Source organism: Mytilus californianus, unplaced genomic scaffold, assembly GCF_021869535.1.
Source record: "Mytilus californianus isolate M0D057914Y unplaced genomic scaffold, xbMytCali1.0.p SCAF_3, whole genome shotgun sequence".
Classification (NCBI taxonomy): domain Eukaryota; kingdom Metazoa; phylum Mollusca; class Bivalvia; order Mytilida; family Mytilidae; genus Mytilus; species Mytilus californianus.
The window spans coordinates 76,789,993-76,813,061 of NW_026262679.1; the positions used below are offsets into that span (position 1 = coordinate 76,789,993).

The window sequence follows — 23,069 nt, forward strand, 5'->3', positions numbered from 1 at the left end:
TATTTCGTTTACTTATTTTATTTCTTACAGTGAGCAGCTTATGTCTATGCAAACCATTTATTAAGCAAAAAATGGGAAGTTAGTGTATGGCTTCTTTGAAAGTTAATGTAAATACTGATAATATAAAATAGAAAAGGTGATGCATTAGCACATGTTGCATTATTTAAGAGGTTTATATAATATGATCAATTCCAAATGATGAATTATAACTTCACCCTACAAAACATTATATTTTGTTTGTTAAATAGACTATATTTGTACATTGTAGGAAAATAAAAAATGTATTTGTACAAGCTTTTCTCTTGTTTCATAGAGAGTACTAATGCATTTTATATTTTCGTACAATGTACGAATATTGTTTTTATCATGCAATTTAACATTTATGCTTAAAGTTGTATTTTTTTTTTTTTACTTCACAAATGTTGGATTTGTTTTTTTTTAATGAAATCAGCATGACTTAAACGCGGAGAGTGATGAGGACCCCAAATTGAACTGTGATGTAAACAGTAATTTGAATATAACCGGTTGCTCACAACAGAAGCTGGGTACCAGGAGACTATATGTATACTCTTCATGTTATCTTGTCAACCTGTATTTGTTTAGTAGAAAGGTCGATTGCAGGATAAAATTTTGTTAATGTTTAATTAGACATAACCATAAATGTTCATGCAGTTTCAGGGCTCTCGCTCAGTACTACAAGTACAAAATTTGTGCTCGAAACATCAAATCCAGCATTTTGATTGGTTAATATATGAGTCTGAGTACGATATTCGTGCTCAAAATTTTTTTGATCACAAGACCTGATCAGCTCCTTTGAATAAATTTAGATAACTTTTAGCACAATCCTTCCCATGGGTGGACTGGAGTTTTAGGATTACAATCTTTATAGCATTTTTTGTAACAATAATTTTGATTGGATAGCATTGACAAATATCATGGCATTATTCAAAAATTGATGTCATCATAGTATTGTTCATCTTGCATAATTTGTTTAGACTTACATTTGAATGGGCATAACAGTATGGTATTAGGATATTTGCTTGCATCAGTCTATGCCAGATTTAATGACTACTGCAAAAATGTTTGCTATCTCTGCTTAAGCCTCTTCAGTAAATTTGATTTTTAACCAATAAATCTTCAATTGATGTTATCAAAATACAGTTGTTTCATTTTATGTGTATGCAATATGGACCAAGAGCTGCTTATCCTTTTATAGTACTACTATATTATGAAAGTTCGTTGTTTGTGAAACAGGTGATTGTAATTAATTTTACTCATTGAATTAAGAATGAAACATAAGTGGAACTTTGCTGTCAACCTTACACATTAAATATGTTTAAAATTTATATAGTAACTTCAAAATGTAGAAACCATTCTTACAGGTTGCAGCATTTAAAACTGTTTTAATTTGTTCATTATTATTATTTTGAAATGAATGAAAAGTGATCATTTGAAGATAACATTTATTTATGACACATCTATTTTTATGTAATTTTCCTGATATTCAATTTACAGGTTTGTAAATGAATTGTGCAGTTGTATTAAATGAACATTGCCTCATTGTATTTTGCAGTGCTAATTTTTGCATGTTAATTATCTTGATTGGAGTTATCTCCCCTAGTATAGTCTACCTGCACTCTATATACCTTTCACTGCTTGATGCATCTATTTATTGATTTTGTATATTCTTTAAATATGCAATATGATTCATTTACTCAGTCTTAATATAATGGTTCATATATTATACATGTGTGTTATATTGATTTTCATAATTCTTTTATAACTGGTCTCAAAGGACTTCTTTTGTAACATATAATTTCATATCATATCATGGTCATGCCAAAAAGATATACTGAAACAAATGTTTTTTGAAATTATGAATGTGATTTGAAACATCGATTAAACAATTTGAAAGGAAATTTTCTTTAATTTTACAAGTCATTAATTTTGATTAATATAATTTTAAAAATATGAAGATGGGGCATGATTGCCAATGAGACAACTCTCCATCAGAGACCAAATGACTTAGAAGTTACTTGTTTGTGATATCTAATCTGTTTTAATTAACAGACCCAATTAATAGAACACACCTTAAATCAAAGAAATTAGAAATGTTTTGAGTTTGTTTAACATTTTGTTTAAAGTCAAATAGAAAATGATTTAAATTGAACAAATAGAATTTCCCTTTAATTGCATATGTGTCCAATAAATGACTGACCAGAATAAAAAAAATTTCACAGAAAATTTTAAAAATATACCAGATACATAAAAATGCAAAAAAAATGTTTATAAATGTACAAAAACTTAAGAAAACAATATTATTTACAAATTTGTGTCTGACCTGAATACAAGTCCCTAGGTCTGATATATGTAATCTTTACATCTACAATTTAAAAATCAATTGTATTGATTGTGCATGGTGACAGGTGTAGGCTTAAATACAGTCATAGTATACTTTTTGTCAGTTTTTTTTTCTGACGAAAGGAAGGATCAAAATAATTTTCACATAAGGTAACTAATTATAACTTATCAGAATTGATGGATATAGATAGGACAGTGAATCTACTATGGGAAAAATGTTTTCATATTTGTCAGTAACAAAACTTTCGTCAAACGTCAGTGAAGTAAGTTGTGTAAAATTTCTTAATGATTTTGATTTAAACCTGTTACCATAATTGTCTTAGATTTTGAGCTTAAGATAGATAAATTCAATGATTATCTGATAAAATTGTTAAAGATTTGTTCCCAATATTTAATAGAGATTAAAAGATCAGTTTCCTATTTATCAGGTTAAAAGAGTTTAAAGAAAATACATATTCCAAACTAAAATCTTCATGTCATGCATTTTCATCATTTCTCTTTGATCTAGCATCAGAAACATAATTTTCATAACTCCCTATTGTACCTTTATTATGGAATGTTTATCAATCAATTTCTGAGCCTGTTACTAAAAAAAAACTTGAGGTCCATAGAAGCAACAACTCATATCGTCTACCAAAATAGACCTCCATAACAGCTGTACTTTCTGAGCTATCATTTTTTTCTGTTAAAACCAATAGTAATGACTTTTTATAGATAACTATTTATATAAATTGTATAAATGTAGAACCTATTTAAACTTTGACCTTTATATGTATGTTATATGAATGTTTAATGAAGTATTATTGTTATTTTACAGAATGGCTTGAGAGACAGAATGGACAATAAGGAGACAGTAGTACAACTTGTACAGGTATACATGTAACTTATTATTATAATCTATTCAAGCTTTGTCAGATTATAAAAATTTATAATTATTTTATGAACAAATAGAACTTGTTTTTGGTGCTTTCAATACTTCCAGAAGTAAGGTCCTGAAATAAATTACATCCTACCATGAATTTCAAAAGTAATTTTGTTCATTCCAGAAATTTTCCCAGCCAGAGGTTCTGTATTAAATCATATCTTCCTTTGTACATCTGCAGATATCATGACCTAATCAAAGGTCCCTTTTTATGAACAAATAATCCCTCATCATCTACAAATGACTCAGCCAGAGTCCTATTTATGATCTAATGTTCCTTCACATATCTATAACTGACCAAGCGAGAGGTCTAGTTTAACAGTTGATATGGATAGAAGATAATTGGAGTACATTTCTGTTTTAAACAAATGTAGGCATTTACAAAACAAAATAAAAAGAATAATTTTTTCTGACATTGCTCATTGATAAAGTCATACTTTTAAGTTGGATGGCATGTAAAACAACGTGGCTTTAATTTATTTTCACTGCTGGTTATTGTAATTGTCTTATTTTGTTTTATATTTCATTTCTTTTATATTATCTATGGAGATAATGACAAAAAGCAAAAAAATAAAAAAAAAAAAAAAAAAGAAACGATAAAGATAGAATGAATAGATGAAAACTGAAGCTTATTTCATCAAAACCAATTAAAAGTTCATTTGATACACATTTCAATATTGCTTCATTATTGAATTTTTATATTGCATGAAGAAGTAATTTAGTTAAACAATATTTTAATTGAAAAATAAGCATGATCTTATTCAAACTATTTTGTTAATTATGTTTTTCATGTTTATGAAATTAATTTTATTTAGTTACGAAAAATTTATTATTTATCTGAAGGGCGATGCTGGAAATCAGGTAAAGTAATGGAATTTACGATAAACTTATCGTATTAATTCTGATGCTATTTTTGCACTGGTCCCTATTACCTTCACTTGCCTTAGACCTGGGCTACATTTGGTCTGTGGTGGTATAAAATACAGAAATATTTGAAGTTAATAATATCTTTAAGAAGCAGTTTTGTTATTTGATTTTATAATGCATTATGAAAATAATCTGACTGGTCAATGACACTTTGGTGACAGCTGAAAACAGAAATAATGTTAAAACGTTTACCTTAAAAAGGAAGAGGCATATTTTATTATAAGTATAGCATGTGAAATAACTATTACCTTCCATGCTGGCTTTAAAGTGTAAAATATTCTGAAAAAAACCTGATACTAGTAAGCCCCCAAAAAATCGATTAGATTGTTTCCAAATACTGCTTCATACTGATGTTATTAAATAAGATAATTTTGTACAAACTGTGTGTGTCATTTGGAAGCAGTAGCTTGTTTTGTGAAAGTCTGCCTATCTCCTGGTAATTTATCTCTGACTTTGTAACTGATGAAATTAATCTTAAAATTTACAATTTTCTATGTACTGATTGGCTAGGTTGCACAGATTTAAGATATGTTATTGTGATTAACTGAAATACAGAGTACCCTGTACCTCTTTTTACACATGGACAAATGAGGACGTTTTGAAATCAACTCCTCCTATATTTTTACAAATGATTATCTAAGACTTCACAGAATATTTTAACATTATTAGTAAAAGGAGATGTGGGTTTCTAGTCAAAATATAAAGGTTTTGCACCTCCTTTTGTTGAAGCAATAGGAAATTTTGACTATTTTTCATTCCTTTAAATTAAATTGACCTCTATTGTGTAATATAATCCTTTCCTTATGCTTTGCAAGATATATGTTTAAAACTGAAGGTTTGCACAGAGAATTGTATTATGGAAAATTTTGACCATTTTTAACAGTTCCTTAAAATAGGATTTAAAACTTTCTGTGTGGTTTAAAAACTTACTGTGCAACTCAGCCATTTGAGTTGATGACCAATTTTATTTTTGTAGGTTGTAATCTATTAATTTTTATCAAAGATAAGATTAAAAGTTGTTCTAATTACTTTCATTTGTTTTATTTTTGTTTTCTTCATACTTTAGTTCATGAATGTTAGCTGTAGGATTTGAAAATTCAGTGTTTAAATTTCAAATAAATCAAGTCAGACCAGGGATTTCTGTAATCTCACTACATAAATGATGCTATGAAATGTGACCTTGAGTTACCCTCTGGAAATGTAACCTTGAATTGTCCCCTGTTAAATGTGACCTTGGTTTCTATGTTTTTGGTATCCTCTGTTTAAGGTGTCTTTCTTTTTGCCCAGGCATATCTTAAAGAGGCACCACAAAAACAAGAACATATTTTACAGAGGGAGGCAATATTTACAACAATGACAATGGCATGAATAGTAACACAAAGTCACATTTCAGAAAGGGATCGTTCATATAGTGTGGTATTGAGTTCACTTTTGAAGCATGAATTGATAAGTCACATAAACTAACAAGACTTACTTGCATAAAAAATATACAAAATGAAACAACAAAACTATAGAATCATCATATCATATCGGAAGCATGAACTGATCAGTCACAAAAACACTAACAGATTTTTGCATAAACACATGACTGGAGAGGTCATTAAAGGGAAATAACTTAAGTACATGGATCACAGTATATCATTGATAAAATGTTATCTGACATTGAAAAACAATGTAAAATTACTACCTAATGTTGTTTTAATTAATGATTTATTATTGTTTTATTATCATTCTATTAAAGATTGATTGATTGTTGACCACTGCAATAGTATCTTTTACTAGAACGATGGTTATGATGATGAAGCTTTATGACAAATTGTTATATTTTGTTTTTTTTAAGAAAGTAGAATAATATTAGATTATAATGGAGTTTTAATTATTTTAAATGATAAAACTGTATTCTTTTTATAAGTAATATCCTCAGCGCTCGGTTTATGGCTTTGAAAATCTATTGTTTCTTATCAAATTCTGCTAGTTCTTGAAACATAAAGAAATAAACATTTAGCTTCAGAGTGATTGAAGAATTTTTATAAGACTTATTGCATGAAATCTCAGTTTCAGTTGTGCAGTTTTATTAACTTTGAATTTCATCTTAGGATTGTCTGCTTAATAATTTATAATAATGTACTGTATTATACAACTTTCATCTCTGATCATAGTCATTAATCATTAATTATTTACATTCTACTTGTTGAAATAGAAAGAGACATTTTTAAGATTACCTAATGATTTAGATATTTCTTAAATACTAATATAATTCTGTGTAACATTTAATAACAGAAAAAGACAGCAGTGGTGCAAGAGAACATGTACACAAGATTGCAAGCCAACAAAATGCTAAAAATACCAATTTGACAAAGAAACAGATTTTAGAAATGTCTAAAAGAGGCACATTTCTGTTTTAAAAAAAAAAAATTGGCGGTATTTTTTTTGGGAGATACAAATTTTATGACAGGATATTATTGCTACACTGATATGTGACACAGTCTTCTCAGTAACTAATTGACGCTTAGCGGGTTAAGTAGAATTTTAGGTTCCTTACCATTTTATATCTCAAGAAATTGTATGCAGAAAGTTGTGTCAAACATACTTTCTTGGTATATTTCTTTGCCACTAATTTCAGAAGATATAAGATGTATATATTTATATTTCAACATATAAGTTTATCTTTTAAGGTGCTGAAATACTCCCAGTCAGACTGGAACAAAATGAAACAAGAACTAGAACTTGACTTCCAGACTAGGCTGCTGAATAAAGAAAGAGAATGGGGTAAAAGGCTAGCTGATAAAGAAAAGACTACTTTACACTTACGAGAGGAGACTAAAATCTTAAAGCAGTCTAATGATGATATGAGGTAAACATATAAAGTCTGTTGGTAGAAGTCATGGGCTTTAATCAATCTAATAATGATATGAGGTAAACATAGTCTGTTGAAAGAAGTCATGGGCTTTAATCAGTCTACTGATGATATGAGGTAATCATAGTCTGTTGGTAGAAGTCATGGGCTTTAATCAGTCTACTGATGATATGAGATAAACATAGTCTGTTGATAGAAGTCATGGGCTTTAATCAGTCTAATGATGATATGAGGTAAACATAGTCTATGATAGAAGTCATGGGATTTAATCAGTCTAATAATGATATGAGGTAAACAGTCTGTTGAAAGAAGTCATGGGCTTTAATCAGTCTACTGATGATATGAGATAAACATAGTCTGTTGATAGAAGTCATGGGCTTTAATCAGTCTAATGATGATATGAGGTAAACATAGTCTGTTGGTAGAAGTCATAAGATATAACCAGTCTACTGATGATATGAGGTAAACATAGTCTGTTGGTAGAAGTCATGGGATTTAATCAGTCTACTGATGATATGAGGTAAACATAGTCTATGATAGAAGTCATAAGATTTAATCAGTCTACTGATGATATGAGCTAATCATAGTCTGTTGGTAGAAGTCATGTACTTTAACAACATTCTGATTTATATAATTTATAAAGAATCAATAGGGGAAATTCTGGTTATTTCGATCAATAATCAATTGTGCGTTTTTAGAGATGGCTTCTGTAGAGTTGACATGTTCGAATTATAATGACCAAATTGCGTCGGAAAGACGCTTTACTTTACATGCATACTTCTCTGCGTTTTACCTTCATTTACCAAGTAGTAACGGTAAAAGAGCAATAGATGCCGAGATCTAATTTCGGCTAAATTCGATCAACGATCGGTCAATTTCGGTCACACATTCGGTCAATTTCGATCACACAGTCTGCATGTTCTTACCTTTTGGAGCACCTCATTTTACCACACTTGTGAGCAATTAACGATCTTTACAGGACAGCAATTAGGATGACAGTCTTGACAATGCCAGTTTTTATTAAATATAATACTTGCATGTTTGTTATTTCAATGTTATATATGTTTGAATTTTTAAACATGCATGCCTCATTTGATTAAATCTGTTGAATGTTCTCATCGCTGGTTTATTCAGGAAACACGTACTTGTATTTGGGTATAACCCCACTTTTCGTACGCAGGATTCGGGGTTGTTTTTAGAGCGTACGCGGTACATGTACATGTACTACCGTACGCAGAAAAAAATATATGTTCTATGTTACAACGTACGCAGATACAAAGTTTTGCGGGACTCAATAAAACAATTAAAACGTACGCCGTACTCACTGCGATTGTTTTAGCGTACACTGGACTCAATTTATGTACACATGTAGCTAAGCAATATATAGTCCCTGTTCATTGTTAAGAAGAAACAAGTTATCTGGTGTCACAACAATCAGTTTGTGTGTGTGTGTGTTTTTGCTTCTTTTTTTTTTTTGGTTCAAACTTTCTTTCTCTCCTTTTTTTTTGTTTGCTTATTTGAGCTTCCGTGTGACCAATGATTTTGTAAAGTTAACTTTTACGTCCAATCCAGTTCCTGAGAAACCCAGTGTGTCTATTTTTTTCATCAAGGCAGAGACAGTTATCAGTTCATCATTTAAAATTATAAAAACATCTTCTCTAGCCAAAAGTTACGATCCGTGTAGAGAATAATAAAGTGATTGTAACTTATGCTGGCAAAGATGAGGGTTGAATAATTTGTTTTCTATCTATATGAGGTCTTCCAAAGAAGTGATATAACTTAAGTATAAATAAGACATTGGTATAGGCTTTGCTCATTTTGAAGGCCGTACGGTGACCTATAGTTGTTAATTTCTGTGTTATTTGGTCTCTTGTGAAGAGTTGTCTCATTGGAAATTACACCTGCAAGTCGTGAAGGAGGAATAGTGGACAACATATTGAGGACAGACAGACAGACTGGCATACAATGTAGACAGATAGGGTTAAACCTTTAGACCCCAAAACTTCGTAAGTAAGACAAGTACTAGTAACCAGGAACTTTAAGGCACCAACCATTTTTAATTTAAATTTTATACATTTATATCAATTTCCGATCTCACAGCTTTTATTTCCTTTTCTATTTGTTTCTTAGCATTTATCATTTCTCTAATCTTGAGCCACTTTTCCTTTGCTTGTTCTTTTTTCAGTTTCATGTCCTCGATCTTTCGCTTGCTCTCTGTTACTTCATCAGATGTCAATATTCTGTGTCCTGTCACAGAATTTTTGTTTATTCGAGCCTTTTTCTGCGGCGGTTGATCAACGCTAAAGATATCATTTATGGATGCATTCCAATCAATAGTAGTTGACGAACAAGGTGTAGATAGGGTCTCTGCTACTGGTTGAATCACCGAGTCGACTTCGTAAATAACTTCACTGAAACTGCTATCGAGGGAAATCAGGGATTCAACTGCCTCTCTGGTCTCAATGTCAACAATTGGTAAAAGAACATCTGCAGAGAGAGTGTGCACAAAATGCGGATCTTCTGGACTTCCTGGAACATCGATGACATTCTGTTCGTATGACTCCACTTGAATTTCATTTAACGGGACGGTGTCAGTGATTTCAGTAATGATACATCTAGCTTCGGGGCTGGCTGTTGGTTTAGTCCTCACTACGGTGACTTCTTCTACTCTAGACTCGGTTTCGAAGGACCTACGGATCACCCATTGTAACGGGTGTTCATTTGTGTCAGGCTTGTTGGTATCAAAGGCAGAGGCAGGAGCAAATGCAGCAGATGGAATGTTTAAGGGGTTCCATGGGAATATTCCGCACGATCTGAATCCTGCTATTATGTTCTCTGGTTTGAATGCCGTTTCGAATGCCCTCCTGAACAAACCTGGCCAAGTCATTTTATTAACAAGATTGCCAGGATTTTGGCAATATTCTGAGCAGATCCTATCATAATTTCTACTTAGAGGACCAAAGACAGTGCGATCCAAGGGACAGAGATAATGTGTAGTGTGTGGCGGTAGAGTTAATAGTGTTATATTATTTTCCCTAGCTTTTTCTATTAGCCCAAGCACTTCGTGTGAATGGGGACCGTCCAGTATTAGAAGTTGCGGCCGCTGATTTCCGCATTTCTTCAAAAATATGTTGGTGAACCATTCAATCCCTGGGACATCTTCCGTCCATGCTTTGGCTTGGTAAGTCCATGTTGCACCTACTGGCCCGTCTGCGGTGTTGTAGCTCATTACTGCTTTTTGTGTTTTTCCTTTGACGATAATAAGTGGGGACATTCTGTCACCTCGAGCATTGATACACCCGACTATTGTGTTTCTTTCACGTGTATTTGAAACCCTTCCAGGTATGGTCCTAGACGATTTGGCAGCGACTACTTTGCTTGGGGTGTGTTCAAGTGGTACACCTTTCTCGTCCATATTCCAAACTAGTTCTGGTTTATCATTCAACCCTAACCTATTCATCTCTTTCTTTAAATCCAGAAAATACTCCCCTACTTTTACGGAGTTGAGCGCTCTTGCTCTGATGCTTGTCAATTTGTCCGGAGATCTAAGTGTAACAGTGGGATTTCTTCCCTTAAACCCATACCACCAGTCTTTACCTGGTGTATTGTTTTTGAAGTTTTGATCAAGATTAAGCTCTTTGACTAAGTTCCCCACCTTTTCCATTACTTGGGCCTTATTCATGCCCAATCCCATTTCGGCAGCTTATGCACATTTGTTTACGATTTGTTTCTCTATTTCTATGGGTATTACTGGCTTGCGTCCGACAGGTGTGTTATCTTTAACTCGACCACGCATGTGGTCGCTGAACGTGGCTTGGGGTATTGAATAGAGAGATGCCGCCTTTCTCTGTGATACTCGCCCACTCTTGATGCCATCTATTGCCTTGATGAAATTTTCATCGGTATATGTCCTATAAACACTTTGCTTCCGTTTCTTTGGCATTGCTGAAAATTCATTAAAACACAATATTTACAAGATAATTGATAACATAGAGATAAAATGCATTTGGAGACAAAACCATAAAGTCATGCATATGACAGAGACCTTAGAACTGGGAGCCTATGAATGTTGGAAGTTTATTAAATCTTTATAAATAAATTTTGGTTTGCAAATTGAAACCGATATTTGCAGCATTTTCATTCACACCTGTCAGACTTCAGGTGCCCAGGTGAGCGATTCATGCTCCTTGGAGCCTCTTATTATGTATATCGCGCTTCATCTGAGGAAAACAATAGAAGTTTATTTTTAAAACTGCAACCAAAAGATTTAGCTCTTATGAGTATTTTGTAGGTCTATTGAATAAACAAATTGTTATATATCTTTTTATTTTTCATTCAGATAAGTCACTCAGCATCTTTGATTTCAAACTGGAAACCATGTAACTTTAAAATGTCTGTTGCTGATTTCAAGTTTATTTCTTCATTTACTTTTAATCCAATGGTACATAGCTGCTGAGGTCCCACATGTTTGTTCTTGACCAGTGCGTCTTCTTTTGGTTTTAGTCTAATCACGTTTGATATGTTCATTTTTAGAATTCTTGTTATCACAAAAGAGTGATTTTTCTTGAGGTAGGCCTTCCTTTCCCCGTCGTATAGTATGGCCACTGCATTAGGATCCTTTGGATTCTATGGTTCCCGTTTAACCCTATACCCCAGCCCAACTTCCAGATGTCGATGTCCCCAGTGGTGCATGCCGACGGCCAATAGATTGGGTATAATAAGATATTTCATGCTGCAAAAATATATTTAATATATGAATTTGGTCAAATGTGGCATTGAATGAGTATACAAGTTAACGTAATCGGATATATGGCATGGTTTCGTGTATATAATATTTGAATCCACTGTTTTCGCAAATTATAGTAATCTTTTAAGAACAAATTCCAACAACCCATATAAAAACAACCATTTTGCAGCGGAAGAAATCGGACAATGACACACCCACCGTGCAGCCGAGTAGGAAAACAGCAATCTTGTGAACAAAATAATTAATTTGAGGTACATTAGTTTTACTATCACATCTTAGGTCATAGGTAAATGTTTATGGTTTTGTCTCCAAATATAGGAACTTATTATTTTAATGTCAACAACATTTACTATTGTCTTTGTATTGTTTTATAATGTTTGCTACTAGAGACATAAATTTGTCTCTGTTTGTACCAAGTCAGGAGTAGTCTAGGCAAATAACTTTGCAAATTTTTATTTTATCTTGTCAGAACTTCACATTTCGACATTTCACTTGTTGTTCACAGTATATTTTGTTACTTTCGTTACATTGCCGGGGCAGATCCAGAAATATTAGAAAAGGGGAGGGTCCACCCAGGGTGCAGGAAGAAAGGAGACATTTTTTTGTCCAGTTTTGCCGAAATCTACAAAATTTTCCAATGAAAAAGGGGGGTTCCTACCCCCGGCACCTCCCCCTTTCTGGATCTGCCACTGCAATGATCGATAATTACTCAAATTAAAGATGATTGTGATATAATATCGGCAATTTTATTTTTTAAAGAAAAATCATCAGAAATCGTCATCAGTATTATGAATATCCATTTGTAAATCCTAAATGATTTGAATAAAATATAAAAGGATGTGATCGAAATTAGCCGACAATGAGAAATTATGTTGCGGGTAATTTTCGATCGTTTTAAAAGTCCTATAACAGTGACAGAAATAGACTTTAAAATGCATACAAGAAGTTTTTCTATTCTTTAACATTATAATTTCAAGAATGAAAGGTTTTAACACTAAAATGATATGTTTACTTACTTTTGTATAGCTATAAAACCGTTTAGTAAAATCCAATAAAGTTTTCAAAATTCCCTCGGAATTATGGGTGTGGCAGAAAACGGTACTCTTTGGCCAATCAAACGACGCGAAACAGATTGCTATCATGTGACACCCCATGCACCTGGTCGAGAGAAATGCCGCAATGCGACATAGTGTATTGGCTTTACAACAGAGATGGGGACAAATGTACTAAAAAGGGTTAAACGACGTGATCGAAGTTGCCCGCGTGATCGAATTATCCCGAATTTCCCCTATAAGAATCATCATTTTTAAACTGAACAACACACAGTTAAATGAATGAATAGAAAATAGCATTTAATGTTTCTAAATATATTTCTTACACTGAAATGCACATGCATCTAAATAAAAGCACCATATATTATTATTATATACATCATTTACTTATGAGTTATGTTTAAATATTTCAGGGCTATTGTAACAGAATTTGAGAAAACTATCTCCCAGTTACAAGGTAGGTGGTGTTCATGTATTGTTTTCTTCAAAATATGGAATTATGGTTGCAAATCAGTTAATCACAGCTTTAATTTCAAATATAAACCACATGCTCTCTGCATAAACACAACTTTTCAAATTAGTCTGCAATCAGAAAATAAATTTTCAGTAAAAAAAATTCCATGACAAGAAAAAACTTTGTCACAGATCAAGAATAACTGTTGTTTTTTTTATTATTTGGTGTACTGGTGCAAACTTTAGGTCAGTTGTGGCATGTAAAGTTCTTAATTGCAAAATTAGTGTAAGGCTGATTTACCAATCAAAACATTTGATATTTAATGTAGCAGCTTTCCTTGTGACTTTTTTGGTAATGAATATTTTGTATGTTATAGCCGAGACAGAAAAGACTTCAAGCGATTCTCAGAATAGCATGGAAGACATAATTAAGGAAAGGGATCAGGTAATATATTTTGTTATATATAGTAAAAGATCATAAAATGTATGTTACGAAAGAGTTTGGTCAACGAATGTATAGTTAAAGGAATGGGACTTTGTAGGTATATATATTTAAGAAGGGAGAACTTAAAAAAATATTATTAAAAGAAGGTTTTAAAAAGGTTAGTAGCTTAACGACTTTAATTTAGTGGTCTTTTCCCAACATTTCATTCTTTTCTAATGGCAGTTTAAAGTGATTTCCCATTTTCACCTTATTTTTAACATTTTTGTACCGTAAATGCAAAAAAGATCAAGTTCATAATTGACAAAATATCTTGCTGCAATTCTTACATTTCTACTTTTTTATGTCAGTCTTCCATATAAATGTATGCTACTGGTAGGGGAAAGGAAGTTTAAAAACTAAAATTTTATACCTGTTTTAGATATATAACACTGCAAATTCAGAAATTATTTCGATTTTTTTATTAACATGAAAAATAATACAGAATCAGGTTTGCAATAATAAAAAATCATCTACATAATTTCAGTAGAGATTTTTCTTAAAAAATCACAGATATCAAATTTTTTCCAGAGGTCAATGATTCACTATAATAATTAATGCATTAATTTCTGAATTTACAGTATTAATTAGTTACCAGTATTATCTGTGTCCTTTTATTAATTCTACTCTTCTTGAATGTGCATTCTATCTTCTTCAGGCAATAGACGATCTCCAGGGTGTAGAAATGGCTTTCTCAGATTTACACAGAAGATACGAAAAGACAAAATCTGTTGTAGAAGGCTTTAAAAAGGTAGTTTATTTAGAAGAGTTTACATATTTTTTAACATTTAATTTTGTCAATTTCCAAGGTATTTAAATGTAACATTGCCAGATTTCAACATTACACAGTAGATGTAATAAAGGTTGTATATGTAATCTGGCATTTATTTTTTGACACAGTCCAAATATTTATAAAGCATAGTCATGTCACTGTATGGCAATCAACAATTAGAGTATTTTTTTTAAGTGGGGAAACTCAGAATATCTTTGGTTGACCGTTATGGAATAACCGTTTCACAAATGATATCGGATGTGTTCTTTATGTCGTAACTACAATACCCTTCCCTTTTCACGAATGTGACTTACCGAATTAGACTATTTACTGGATTTGTAATAACATAAGCAACACGACGGGTGTCACATGTGGAGCAGGATCTGCTTACCCTTCCTGAGCACCTGAGATCACCCCAAGTTTTTGGTGGGGTTCCTGTTGCTTAGTCTTTAGTTTTTTATGTTGTGTCATCTGTACTATTATTTGTCTGTTTGTCTTTTAATTTTTGGCCATGGCGTTGTCTGTTTGTTTTCGATCTATGAGTTTGTCCCTCTGGTATCTTTCGTCCCTCTTTTAAACAGATTCACATCATAAATGATTTTCACCCTTTTTGTCAGGTAAAACTTTTATAGTTCAAACTGTTGCCAGAAAGAATCTATAGTATAGTGAAAATAGACCATTTGAGTTTTAGGGTTATTTGATTATTTCTCGAGTGTAGGTACAGGAAATTAAATGAATTGAAGCTGTATTAGTGTTATCATTATTTTACAGAATGAAGAAGTTTTGAAGAAATGTATAGAAGACTATCAGTCAAAGCTGAAGAAATCAGAAGAAAAACTTCAAATTATCAAACAACAAGCTGAAGAAAAATTAGATATGTAAGTTTTATATGTTGTAACATACCCAGCAGTAACAGAAGTATTATGGTATATTATTGTCCATCTGTCTGTCTGTCTGTCTGTCTGTCTGTCTGTCTGTCTGTCTGTCTGTCCACTTTGCTCAGATAAATGTAACTTTTATTATCAAAACTTCAACAATTCAGAGCAATCTCATGGATTTTAATGAAATTTAAGAAATCTTTAGTATCATAATATAAAGCTCTTTTTAATTTCAATGATTTTTTAGAGTTGTCCTTCCAATTTTTAAAGTTATTAAGACTACTGCTTGTGGGTATTTTGTTATGGAATGCTAAGGGATAAAAGAAACAATCTGAAGGTGTAAGGATTTATGATTTCTCAACAGTTCTTGGGAATTAACTAGCTTTTCATTATCATTGTATTATTACCTTTTACAGAGCAAATATAGAAATGGATAAGTTACGGAAATCAACTTCCTCTGATATGGCTCGGTTGGAGGCAGCAATGAGAAAGGCTGATTTACAGGTTGTTAGTCTACATAATTCTTTAGAACAAAAGGTAAGACATAATTTACATTTTAACAAATGCTCAAGCTTTAAAATGAATCAGCAATATGAACTCTGCCAAAATCCTGGGGTTAACCCTGGTGGTCTAGAAGGATAAACAATTCTGCTGCTCAAATGGCACCTGTCATGATATACAGTAGACTCCACCTAATCGGATATCGGCTAAACGAATATATCGGCTATTGTAATATTATTTCAAAACACCAAACCCTTCCCTATATGTTTAATGTTAATTTAATCGTGTAATGGAATATCGGATATAAGAATATATCGGCAAATCGGATAAGAATATTCAGGTCATTTTGTTCAAAACCATGCACAATCGGATATTTTCAATGTTTTTCTGACAGGAAATGGACCCGGAAGTTACGAATTTACAATCTTGCAGACAAGAAGATTTTGTTTTTACTAAATAAAAGGAACTATTTCTTAATAAATTGTTGTCTTTAATCATTGTCTTCCTTTGTCATGTGAATTAGATGCCCTTTTACTTCAAATGGTTTAAATTTATTTATAAAATATGCAAGACTCAGTTGACAAGTTCAAGAGTTGACGTTGCTGTTTGGAGAATTTTTATTAAACTCTAAATGTTCACAGAATCAGAAATATAATCTAAACTGAATGTACCTCCTTCTGAATAATTTATTGCAATATAAATATAAATCCCTTTTGACAAGAGAAATCTGACTTTTGTCAGATATATTTTTTTCGCATGTGCAAAAGTAACCACATGTCATGGACGCCATTTTGGATGTTTACAAATTTGTGAGGAAGCCTTTAGAACTATGATCTAAATATAAATAGACTTCAGAAAACGTAAACTTTATGCAATAATATTTTATCAATCATGATTATTTTCATAAATTTAAATTTTATTATTTAAAGAAATAAAATTATAACAAATACGATTTTAGTTTGGAGATTCTACACAGACATGCTTAGATCTATTTATAGCCAAATTAGTTTACCTGTGTGATAATGTAAATAATGGATATTAATTTGCTTACAAAACAAATAAAGACAAACTATGGATGGTAGATAATAATTCACATAAATATTTCAGGACATTTGATTTATTTTAATAAATAAAGGATTTAAAAACTGCAAACAAATTTAATCATTACATAATCAGCTGATAATTTTTTACACAAACATCGTGGTGATGTAACTGATAAAAATCACTCCATCAATCCTCCAGCCCTTTCACATATTTAGCAATTGTCAGGGTTAGTAACATCTCAGGATTATATCTACTCATTATTGCAGAATATTCAATGAATATACATTCATCGTCTAATTGAATATATCGGGTAATCGGATATTTTTAGCTGACATTTTGGGTATCCGATTTGCCAGAGTCTACTGTACTCCTGTTCAAATCTGTGAATGAAACATATATGGTGATAAGTCTTCACACAATTGATAACACATTACAATGAAAATAACACTATAAAATTGGTGCATCCAAAAGTATACAGTTATCAATCAATAATAATACAATAATACACATTCAAATAAATAGTTTGAAATTTATGACACAATTATGCTCATTGCTAGATTTACATTGCATATTATGTGTGGATTACTCTGTATAAATCAAATAATGATTTGAGAATTGGATGTTATCACAGCTTGAAATTATAAAATACCTACGTAGTCGTAGATACTGTAAAAAAAATATTCTTTATAAGCAGGAATGTGCAAATTATAAAGCACCAAGAACCTAATTTTCTTGGCTTTTTATAAACTGATTTGACCTGACAAACGCCAACAACCATTAACAATGTAAAAAAAAATATCACTAAATGGGGAATGTGCCTCTGAAATGTATGTGTCCTATACAGAATGATTATTTAGTATGTAATGTTTTATGTTTTAAATGTTTCAGGTTAAAGAAAATGAAGAATTAACTGCAATATGTGATGAACTTATATCTAAAGTAGGGTCAGATTGATGTTAATAGAATGTACAGGTTTTTTTTATAGCTATGATCCATATCTCGTGTGTCAGAGAGAGACATTTGCATGCTGCACAAAAATATATTTAAGTTGAGAAAAATAACAAATGAAATCAATAGTTAAATTTCATTGCTTTTTGTAATATAAGCCTTGTGAAGTTTTGCATTGGTATATAGAGCAAATTAGTAATCAGTTATTAAAAAAAAAAACAGACAGAAAAAATAAAAAGATTAAATTCAAACTTGTTATTAGAAATACGGTTCTTGGTCCTTAAGGGACTTTTAAGAATTAGATTTATTACATGTGTGCATTTTGGACCACTGGTCAGTTTTGAATATAAGCTTTGATTTTTCTTTATGTGTTTTATAGAGAATGCATTAAATGTTGGAATATTTGCATCAAATTGATTTTAAATACATTTTTGTGTGGCAATGATTGTTACTTTTAATTCAAACATGTATTTCAAATTTAATTTCAACAGAAATTTAAGCAACTCTGAATACTGGTACTGTATGATAAACATAACGTAGAATTGTTTTTGATAAACTCCAAAAATGTGAAAAAAAAATATAGGCAGATATTTTCTCAAAATGATTATATCAAAGGGAGGTAATAATTAGTCTATTGAAAATATCAATTATCCCCCTTGGTAACTATTTTTTATTTGATTCATTCTTAAATTGAAGCACTCTGCTGAATTAATTGTATGTGCAGTGGCATTTTATAATGAAGTATAATTGTCAATGAATGAAAATGAGAATTAAGATCATACATGTATTTTTATCTACTTAAAGTGCAAACTTCTGATCACATAGCTTGCGTGCAAAATCCATATGTGTTCCAAAGCTTATGCAGCAAATATTTGTATATGTAGTCCATTCTACTATTGAACAATGGCTGATTATTGTAGAATTACTTCATAATTGTAGATGGTTAGACTTTTAGTTGTAAAATTAAAAATTTCATCATCAGAGTTAGCTCATATCTGAACAAAAACTATCCAAGGTCTTGTTGCTTATGATGACTGTTCAAAGGTCATAGGCAGAACAATGTTTTGTTTTAACATACAAAAGTAGAAATGAGATTGAAATATTTGTTTTCATTTATGCAAATATCTTTTAAAGACATAAGTGATCACAAAATTGCTTCAGACTTATCTATATTTTCATGTAGCTTTTCATTTTAAAAAAATGTCATCAAGAGCTGTTCAACAAATGTTACATGTTGAAATCAAGATTGATTATAGGTACTAGCTTGATGCAGTTGGTTTTATGTTAAATTTGCCTGAGGAATTTCAGTTTCAAGTGCTATCAGTTATAAAAATGATAGGCTTATCAGTTGCAAATAAAATGTATTTAAGTACAAGCACCTCCTGATCACTTCTGAATAACCAGATATGGCTTTTGGCTTATGCTTCTTATAATCGGATATACACCTTTTAAAAAATAATTGTGCCATTTTAAAACGTTATTTAATCTTTTTTGTCATATTACAATTTTGAACAAAATATGGATATTTGCAAATATAAATAAGTAAATGTGTTATTTGTTATTTGTTATATTTCAACTGTCGTAAGTTCTTAGATATTACCACATTTTTGTCATATCATCATGTGTTGCATCATTGCTATTTTTAACTTGTTTTGTAAAAACAGATTGAAATTTTAATATTTTGTATGTGTAAGAAGTTATAATATTAAAATATTTATTTATAATATACATATTAGTATGGTTAGTTGTTCATGTTTTACTTAGCCATGACATTGATCAACAGAAATTGAACAAAGAATATAAAAGTCATGTCAAGCATTTTAAATGAGCTTTACATCAATATATTTCTATGTACCACAAAGAATCCTTCAAAATATATTAAAAATTTGTGATTTAACAAAAAAAAATCTGCCATATTAAATGTTATTTTCAAATTGGTTATTTTAATTGTATAGCTTTATTGGATTGTGAATTTTGATAACATTAAGACAAAAAGGGGGGATTATGAATTAACTATATGTAAAACAAAAAAAAATGTCTCAATGCTGTCTCTGTTTGGTATAAAATGTCTGTTACCTTGAGAAGAAATGCTGAAAATCTTCCTTAGATATACTAGTTCAAGGTCAAATTAATGATTTAATATACAAATTTAAAACAATTTGTGCTATGAAGAGAACCAATTACTTTAATGTATGTAAAGGAGGTTGACTTAATCAGTGAAATTGAAAACTAGACTGTATTAGATACATACATTAACTTCTCATTAATAAAGTCTGCTATATTATCCTTATGAAAAGGTTTAATGATACCTGGTTTTTTTTCTGTTGTCCACTGTATATTGCTAAAAAAGTTGTATATTACTGGTTTCCAGTTAGTGATGAGCTTATAGATGAGGGGTACCAGATTTAACTGTAAATAGTTGAACCTCTATAAAGGAAAATGTCTGTTATGAAAATGCAATTGACAGTACAGAGTTTTTATACCAACAACTGAATTATTATTTAAGTCCTTATAAATTTTGTCCCTCATAACATTAGTTACCTGAACAATTGTACCCGGATTGAAATGAATGATTTTATTGCACTGTAAACCATTTAGCAGACGTTAATTGGTTTGAATAAAATGAGCTTGAGTAGACAGAAATAGATATTGATGTAAACATTGTTATGGTGATCTCAGTAGTGATATTTTGTTTGTGTTAGGGTTTTGACAATTGTGCATGGTAGTGATATTTTGTTTACATTAGGGTTTACACATTGTGCATGTTTATGTTAGCGTTAAGACATTGTGCATGTTTTATTGATTTGACCATGTCCATGTTATTGTACAGTTTTGATACAATGAAGCCTTTTGTGATAAATGTGTAAGTGACCAATGATGTACCTCATTTAAACAAATTACTTATTTTCTGTGTCATTCATCAACCATACATATTGATATCAGAATTGTTGGTTTTATTGTCAATACTGGCTTACCATATACTTAGATTTGTGCAACTCATAGAATATATATGGACTAATATATGAGCTGTATGATTTCTTAGCTGTTGAAATCAACATAAAATTGAATCTGATGACTTGACTGGTTTCCACCTGAGCATTTGGATTTCAGTAGGTTTCAGTTTTAAAAAATCGCTTGTCTAATACTGTGGATTCATTTTTATTCGTGGGGTACCAAATTTTGTGGATTTCATGAGTACATGTAAGTTAACCATAAATTTAAATGTTCCAAAGAACTATAAATTTTCTTGTGATCAAACTGTGGCAAAACCATGAAATCAAATATCTTCTAAGATGTTACTTTTCCTCAATCCACAAAAATTGGTACCAACAAAAATACACGAATCTACAGTAGATTTGATTGGTCAGAAATTAAGTATATGGTATGTAAGTATCCACTATAATACCAAGCTTCACATATAAGTATATTGTATCTTGAATAATTTTGACATGTAAGAGTATATATGTAATACAATTTTTACGTTTTCAGTAGAGAAATCAAATTTAAATATGCTTATATTGAACTGCTTTTAATTTTTTATATGAAAAAAAATGCTGAATTTTATTATATTTTAAAAGTTCTTAACAGATTCTATTTAGTACTAATTAAACTAAGAATTAGAAATGAACACACTTTCTTTTTAATTTCATGGTTTTTGTGTTATTTGGCAGTGAGCATGGTAAAAACATTTTTTTTTAAATTTTAGGAATTTAGATTTTTTTTAATAAGAAAACCAAAATATGTTGTTCATTTATGACTACATGTGTCAAAGAAGGGTTGTTTTTTTTTTTAAAAAGGAAACCTTAATTTTAACTGACAATAGTAAAGTCAATGTCAGTGTATTGTATACTGTCCAATCAGCTTTTTCAATATGTATGAACTTTTTAATGTACCTTAAATTTTGAAGTATCTAGGTATGGCATTCTGTGTTGTATAAGAAGTGCTAAAAGACTGGGATTAATATTTATCATTCTGTTTATAATTCAGTGATTATGTTCAGATTATATTGTTAAAGCTTGAGACTTTCTGTGTTATTTTCTCCAGTTAGATTCACATATGAATATAAGAATAAGAAGATATGGTATGATTGCCAATTAGACAACCCTCCACCAGAGACCAAATAAAGTAGAAGTTGGCAACTATAGGTAGCTGTATGGCCTTCAACAATAAGCAAAACTTATACTGCATAGCAAGCTATAAAAGGCCCAAAAATGACAAATGTAAAATAATTCAAACTAGAAAATGAATTGCCTGATTTATGTACAAAACAAATATTATATACAGCAAAAAATGACAACCACTGAATTACAGGCTCCCGACTTGGAACAGGCACATACAGAATATGGCAGGGTTAACATGTAAGAGGGCATCCAACCCTGCCCTAACCGGGGAAAATGGTGCAACATCACAACACAAGAACAAACTACAAAACAGTGAACGTAAAAAAAACCAAAAATGATAAGCAGCAACAAATGACCACTTATGATTTGGATTGAGGTAAATGTTGTCAGCAACCTTGACTCCATTTCAAAATCATAATGGTGATCGATGTGCATCCATTATATAATATGAGAAATTGTGTGGGGTATACATCAATGAAACAGCAACCCAAAGACAAAAATAACCAAAAAGTCATCTAAAGGGCAACACACAGTCTTCAAGCTCTAAATTATTCAGAGTATAAAAGTTAGGAATAAATTCAACAGAAACAATCATTTATCTGTTAATAAAAGCCAATTATGCAATAAGGAATTGTAAACATTGCAACAAATATAGCTATACCAAGATTTATCAAAGGCTATTTTATTAAAAGGAAAACTTCTCTTTTATAAGAGTGGATAGTAATATAGTATAAAGAATAGAGAAATCATAATTGTAAATGGAGGCAAACTGACATACAGAGGATTGTACCTTATCCAAGTATTCCAAAGCATTTTACACTTCAGAAATAGTAAATACTGCAGTATTTCATAATCAGTTCCTCAATGATTGCAAGAGCATAAGTCAGAATCACTGAAACATGGCAAGTAGAACATTTATTGGAGACAGATATAAAATGAAATTCCTTCGGTTTCTTGTGTAATAACGAAGGAAGCCAATACACAGCTTGAACATTCTAAAATCAT

The 23,069-nt window shown here is 31.0% G+C and overlaps 1 protein-coding gene across 5 annotated transcripts in view; it reads left to right on the plus strand.

Moving 5' to 3' along the window:
• LOC127733244 (transforming acidic coiled-coil-containing protein 1-like) overlaps nt 1–21,963 on the plus strand; it is a 44,486-nt gene extending 22,523 nt beyond the window's left edge. For 3 of the 5 annotated variants that reach the window (XM_052242563.1, XM_052242566.1, XM_052242565.1), the window contains 9 exons: nt 3,179–3,232; nt 4,127–4,144; nt 6,886–7,064; nt 13,280–13,323; nt 13,697–13,764; nt 14,459–14,551; nt 15,344–15,450; nt 15,867–15,987; nt 17,884–21,963. In XM_052242563.1, coding sequence (XP_052098523.1) covers nt 3,179–3,232; nt 4,127–4,144; nt 6,886–7,064; nt 13,280–13,323; nt 13,697–13,764; nt 14,459–14,551; nt 15,344–15,450; nt 15,867–15,987; nt 17,884–17,949 — 750 coding nt within the window. In that variant the 3' untranslated portion in view covers nt 17,950–21,963. The remainder of the gene's footprint in view (nt 1–3,178; nt 3,233–4,126; nt 4,145–6,885; nt 7,065–13,279; nt 13,324–13,696; nt 13,765–14,458; nt 14,552–15,343; nt 15,451–15,866; nt 15,988–17,883) is intronic. The other 2 variants (XM_052242564.1, XM_052242567.1) reach the window with 1 other exon arrangement.
• The last annotated feature ends 1,106 nt before the right edge of the window (nt 21,964–23,069 follow it).